Source organism: Arvicanthis niloticus, chromosome 20, assembly GCF_011762505.2.
Source record: "Arvicanthis niloticus isolate mArvNil1 chromosome 20, mArvNil1.pat.X, whole genome shotgun sequence".
Taxonomy (NCBI): domain Eukaryota; kingdom Metazoa; phylum Chordata; class Mammalia; order Rodentia; family Muridae; genus Arvicanthis; species Arvicanthis niloticus.
This window is the reverse complement of record NC_047677.1, coordinates 6,877,417-6,884,170: the sequence shown is the minus strand read 5'-3', so window position 1 is coordinate 6,884,170 and position 6,754 is coordinate 6,877,417. Positions and strand designations below refer to the sequence as shown.

The 6,754-nt window shown below is 36.7% G+C and overlaps 1 protein-coding gene across 1 annotated transcript in view; it reads right to left on the bottom strand.

Annotated features, from left to right (window-relative positions):
• The window catches only part of Gprc6a (G protein-coupled receptor class C group 6 member A), a 14,779-nt gene extending 8,433 nt beyond the window's left edge, over positions 1–6,346 (bottom strand). Inside the window, exons 1-3 of the mRNA XM_034524697.2 lie at positions 6,132–6,346; positions 2,932–3,235; positions 1,745–2,581 (exon numbers count right to left, since the gene is read on the bottom strand). Coding sequence (XP_034380588.1) covers positions 1,745–2,581; positions 2,932–3,235; positions 6,132–6,325 — 1,335 coding nt within the window. The 5' untranslated portion in view covers positions 6,326–6,346. The remainder of the gene's footprint in view (positions 1–1,744; positions 2,582–2,931; positions 3,236–6,131) is intronic.
• Positions 6,347–6,754: the final 408 nt, after the last annotated feature.

The following is a 6,754-nucleotide window of genomic DNA, read 5'->3' as shown; positions in this document are numbered from 1 at the left end:
ACTTGTATCCTTTAGGTTCAATGCCTGGTCTCTGTAGGGGGCAGCTCTGATGTTAAGGTCCTGTTCCCCAGTTGATTCTTGCTCTGTCAGTAACAAAGGCCATAGGCCAATTGCTGGGCAGAAGGGACAGGCAGGACTCCCTGGAGGCAGGGAGATGTAAGGGAGGAGAATTGAGTGTTGTCAAGATTTGGAGACAGGAGAACTGGGCACCCATGTAAGTGGAATGGCCACATGGGCTGCTCCTACAGGCGGGTGGTCAGGCAGAAGATAGTGGCACCCAGCAATTGTGTCCTAAGGCAAGTTGTAAAGGAACAAACTGTGTCTGTGTCTTTTATCTGAGGATTCAAGGGAAGCTGTGAGGGAGCAGGTAGTGTGAGTCTCCATTTCTCTCTTCCAGTCTCTCAGTCCTAAAATTCATCTCAGTGATTTCACTGTGTTATTCTCCTTCTTAAAACAGGAAGTGCTTTTCTGTAGGGCATTATATGTAAAGTATTGTCCCATAGAGAAAACACCATATTCAGTGTGGCATAGGGAAGAAAAGCGATCTAAAAAACAAGGGTAACTTAGAGATCTGCCCCTCAACCCCTCGTTAGAGTTTTATAGTAAAAAGAAAGTGTTTTCTAGTAGATATTTAAAAATTATGAGAAATATGTGCATATTATTTAGAAGAGTTTTAATTTTAATGAAGACTCTAATCACTCACTAATCATTTATATCTTCATTAGAATTTTGGCTTTATATTTAGTAACATGTGCCTGAGCAATGAGCAATATATACTCCACACGTACAATGATTATCCATTAAAAATAAAATTAAGTACAACTTAAAAATGAGAGAATTTAAGTACACGACTCAAGGGCTGAGGATGCAGCTCAGAGAGAGGGTGTTCTCTGGTATGTATAAGGCCTTGAGATCAAACTCCAGAACCCCAGGGGGAAAAAAAAAAACAATACAACAACAACAATGAAGAACGAACTAACAAAAAACATGAAAATTATTCATCTAAATGTATAAGCAGGTTATTTCAGACATCAGTGCTTATAGGTGATTAAAACATGCATGATGGGGGCTAGGGTGGAGCTCCTGGTATCACATGATTAGCTTTCATGAGGCCATTGGTTCAATTCTAAGCAACAATAAAAGTGATGATGATAAAAATATAAATGTCATTCTAGATGCCATTTATATAATCCAATTGTTTTATCCTATTGTACTCTCTGTTCACTTATGACTCTAAAGGGCATATATGTTGTAATATGATACTTTCTCAAGACTTATAAGTGTGGGTTTGAGTGTGCATAGTTGAGAAGTCTGATTCTCGCCAGGAAAATATTATTATTAAAAGAAGCACTTTCTTTTACATGCTTTGTTCAAGGTCATTAAGAATGTGGTTTTTCATAGAGTCATATTAAACTTTAAGTTTTTCCAAAATCATCCAAGAAAAGAATGAAAAACATCCATTCATGCACATTTGGTATTTCATTGAAAGGTTATAGTAATTGTCCTAACATCTGAATATCCTCAGAAGAGAAGATAAAATTTTGGGGCTTAGGGAAAGAAATGAGGATAAAATATAACTATCATAAAAAATAAAAGATGTTATTAGCAATACAGGTCATGAAAAGACTGGCAGTTTCTACTTGCAGAAGGAATAGGGTTAAGAATGCTTACTACGGATCTTTGAAGCAAGAGGGGAGAAGGAGAGATGACAGTAGGGAATAGGCTTGGGTATGTAAGTGAATACCTCCCATGGCTGAAAGGCGTTGGGTTTCCGGCAGTCTCGAACTTGGCACAGATCCCGGATGGCATGACCAAGGGCAAACACTGCAAGCTGAATGCTGTGAATGAGTCCTGGCTCAGTATAATGCCAGAGGAAATCATTTCTCTTGAATAAGTGGTTTTCAATGGTCTTGGTAGTGTCATAGGTCAAAGTTGCCTGAGAATAGTTGGAAATACATTGGCTCAAATCACCATCTTTGACGTGTTTACAGGCAGAAAAAAGCATGGCAAATTCATGTAGGGGTTTATTATTGTCATTGGGGTACATATGCAGAGTTTGAAGAAAAGAATGGAAAGAAGACATATTTCCTCTCCTAAAGGTAAACCCCACCACTTTGCCAAGCTTCTTAACATTAGGAATGGTGATAATCTTGGTAGCGGTTGACCAGTTATCACTAGCAATCCAGATCTTACTTATTTTCCTTTCAATGGCTTTAGTGAAGAGATTGAAAACGTGGAATTTCCTCAGAAACACTACAATGACATTAACCCGGGCTTCTGCAATGATCTTCTCCAGAGTCTGGTTGATTCTCACTTCAATGGTATTATCTGAGAGGAAGGCTGGCAGAACCTCTTTGAAGGCAATGCACACATTGTTTGCAGCAGCTTGGATTGCAAAAGTATTGAGAGCTAGTCTTCCATAATCATCATCAGTTGTTATGGCACCAACCCAGTTCCATCCAGATTGTTGGATCAGGTGAGCCATTGCTTTAGTTTGGTAGAAGTCACTGGGCACAGTTCGTAAAAATGAAGGAAATCGGATTTTGTCACTCAGGATTTCTGCAGTGGATTCATAACTCACCTAAAAGTGGAAAGAATCTTTGGGTTATGGTGGGGGAGCACAAGAGCCAGTCATAGTAAGCTCATTTTCCTTTGATTCCTACAGCTTCTTCCTAAATTCTTTCTCTACAAGAAGACCAACTCATCTTAGGATGTTTAGTTACATTGTCTTCTTTGAACCTGGTTGATGTTATTACCCAGACAGCAGGCCCTCAGAGGTATGTGCCTATTCTAAATCAAGTTTAAAATGTCCAGAAATTGGTTGTTGAATATTGCAGAAATTACTTCCTAGCTAATTCCTACCTTCCCCTGATCCTAAGAACAAATGTGATCAATGGACCAATGTGTGGAAGGAAGTAGAACAAAACCTACCTGTGGCATGAGCTGTAAGTTCAGCATCCTTGAGACCGCCATGGATATTTCAGAGTAGCCAGCACCTATGACAGCCTTGACCCTTGGCATGTAGCTGGAATAGTCACACTGAAAAATCACAGTTTCTCTAGAGCAGTTGAATTTAGAGAGAAACCTCAGAGTGGCTGCCATTGCTGCTGTGACTTCAGTGCAAGTGTCATAGATTTCATACCCCAGCTTGACTCCAGATAACAGGGTTGAGTTATTGATCATCTCAATGCTGTGGATCATAGCCAGAGTTTGAAGAAACACTGATATTTCAAAGCTGTTTTAAAAATAGATAAAAGCATTTTCTGAAACAAAGCATAACAGTTTTCAATTGATATGCAGATATCTCATCTCAGCCATAGGGCACTCATCTGCCCCTTGATGAATAATTTTTGGATGAATCAAGCTGATTTCTTGAAAACTGTGAACTTTATTGAAACACAACCATTCCCTTCATCTCCCCTATGATCATAAGTTTTAACAGAATACATTCTATTTATTTGTTGACAATTTCATATAGGTAAACAATATATCTTTAAAAAATACGTTTTTAATTAAAATAAAATTTTATCACTGTCCCTCTTCCCCCTCCAGCCTCTCCTAGTTATTCTTGCTCAAAACTCTCCCATGTCCTTCCAACTCTAGCTGATAACCTCTTTTTCTTTGATTATTACTTTTACATATATATGTATATATTTATATTTGTATTTATATTTACATTAATATTTATATTTATATATAAATATATAAAAGGGCTATGTCTTCTCCCATCAGCCATTAATTGCCTTACTGATTTGAAGGACATAGCTTGATTATAGCCACCTCCAACTTCCCCAGTGAAAATAATTTTAATGGAAACCTTTAATGGGTAATCCAAAAAACAAGTTCCTTAAAGACTCTACAGTGCAGCATTTAGCCTTTTCTTGATGAATCTTGGGTTTGTGCTGAACATTTTGTTTGATACTCTGTGATACATGGTTTGTTGAGTTTTGTCCTCTTTTGCTGGTAACATATCAGCTTGTTATTTCTGACAATGCATATGTTAGGCTTAAATCCTGTCTTTTGTGGTTTTAATCTGCTGTTGTTGGAAATCAAATAAATGAGCCTTTTATGAATTTAAATTTTTATTTTTAAAACTATTTCTCTTTTGAGATTACAATAACATCATTTTCTCCTTCTTATTTCTTTATTTAAACTTTCCCATATACCCCTCCTTGCTCTCTTTAAAATACATGGGCTCTTTTTAAAATTCATTATTGTTACACACATATGTACCTATAATATATATTTCTAAATCCACAAATAAACCTTTTAAGAATTCCTGGAAAAAGCCACGTAGTTGTCTAGAGAATGTGACAAGTGTTAAGTCAGAAGCACAGCTGTCTCAGGGACATTTCCTGCTTTGGGTTTGTTTCAGAGAGCTCAATAATTTAATCCTGATTCACTGTTCTTTCATTCACTACTGTACACAAACATTATAAGCCCAACTTCTTTTATTGTATATGATAAAAGATCAGTGGATGCCTTTTAAGTGGATAAAGAAGAACTTCAGGGTTTTTATTCTAAAGTTTCCTTAGACTTCATTAAGTTATGATTACTTGGAAATTACTGTTTATCATTGGGGGATGTCTGAAGATGAAATATGAAAAATCATTGTTATAATCTGTATCTAAAAAGAAATGAGAGAAAAGATTTGTAGATTCTTTATAATTAAACCACATCATATTTTATAGTCCCTTCTATGTAAGCTCAATGGCTTTGGTTTCCCCAGTGCTCAGAACAGGGGCCCAGCAATGCCAGTACTTGCTAACCAGTGGCTCAGCTTTTATTAAAAATAATTTCTCTTGAAGAGTGACAATAAAGCCAAACATTTAATTTATCTAGTGATGTTTTTATTTCTAGAAGAAATTTGTTAGATCAAAAGTTTCATTTTATATTTATCATTGGTTATTGGTTTGAAATATGGGCTTCAGTTCTCTGGACACTAAGTTAATGCTCTGAAAATCTTCCATTATTATTTTGTGCCGTTTCAGCTACTCACTGGCTATAGTAACAGCAGCCCAAATGAACATGAAAGAAGAGACGAGACCTGGGAATGACACAGGAACCTGTGAGATCTGAAAACATTCTTACAAGGGTAGAAATTGTGATTTGATAAGAAAATGAACAAGCAAACAAGAGATTGGATGTGATAACGTGCTTTTGAAATTACAGCCCTCCAGAGGTGAATACAAAAAGGATCAAGAGTGTAGGCTAGCCTGGAATATATAAGAAGACTTTATCTTAAAACAAAAAAGACAGACAAAAAAGTCAAATAGAAGAACTTAAGATTATATCAAGTTGTAATCAGAATTTTAAGTCACAGGGAAGTCTGAGGGTCATATTGTGATACAGATTGAAGCTAAGGCTGCCTGTGTTTTTAGAGGTTTTCTGGCTTCATTTTTACAGGTAGGAACTACAAGTCAGTGTCACATCCTAAAACCAAAATTAACTAAAACATCTTGTTTTCCTTAAAAACCAAACTAAACCAACCAAAATCCTCAATCCGTGTGTAACGACCTTTTTCAGTTTTACTTTTCACATGGCACTGTTCCAAGAATTACATGCTACAATTCATTCATTAAAAACAAACAAACAAACAAGGAGCATTGATAAGTACTCTCAACTTAGTAGCAAAGGATTCCATTATTCTAGAGTGCAGTGACTACAACATTGGTGAAACGCGAACATGAAAAACCCAACTGTGGACTTTGAAATAAGGAATAAAATAATAGACCTGTTTATAATAATGAAGCACATGCCGAGGGTGACAGAGATGTAAGTATGCTGTGTGTGTTTCCTGTAGTTCAGAACTGGTTACAACGTCCTTGCAAGTGACTTCAGAGATTTTATTAAAGGGATAGAAGAGAAAAAAAAAAAAAAAAACCCAACCCAAACCAAAACAATACATTACTGTAAAGAATTCTCTACCCCTGTGCTTGGAAGCTGATTACACATATAAGGGTAATGATTCTATTTTAAGGACCACAAAACTAACTAGATATAACTTCAAAATACACACATGTTCTGTTTTACTAAAATGCTTTCAAAACCAAGCCATTTGCATGTCTTAGTCTTAATCACAGCACACTTTTGAATTGTGTGTATTTAAAAAAATAATAACTTTTACTCACCCAACACATTTCTGGATTTGTGGTCGCCTGGGATGGTCATCTGAGGACAACATTTTTTCATGAATGGCAAACAAACCTCCAATCATGATATGTCCAGGAGAAGTGATAGCCACGAAGTCATCTGGGGTGTGACAAGATTGGGAAGCACCAAGAATAATCACGGAGCAAGTAATTACTATAATTAATAGGGCCATGCTTCTGTCTCACTTGCTCAGTTCATGAGGGTAATTAGGTGCCGTCAACTCACAAGTGCCAAAGATGAGATTCCCAATTTTCTCTAAATACCTTGGAAGCATAGGACATCATTAAAGGCGAGAGGTGTTCAATATTCAGATTCTTGATGATAGTAAAAACAGTTCTTTCACCAATAATAACGTGTCATATTCAAACAGTCCCTGGTGCCAAGGCACCTGACAGTGGACATCTGAGAGCTGAGGATGAACTGATGGAATGTAAACACAGAAGCAAGCTGACAGAATTGTAAACACACATCTTTGGAACATTGTATTCTTTTACTCCAGAGGGAAGCCAAGGGATTTGCTTCCTGTTGGCTTTTCTTTTGAAGCATGTTGTGGAACCTTCTAGAAGAAGCAGACTGGGAAAATCCTTCTGCTTAAAAAAAA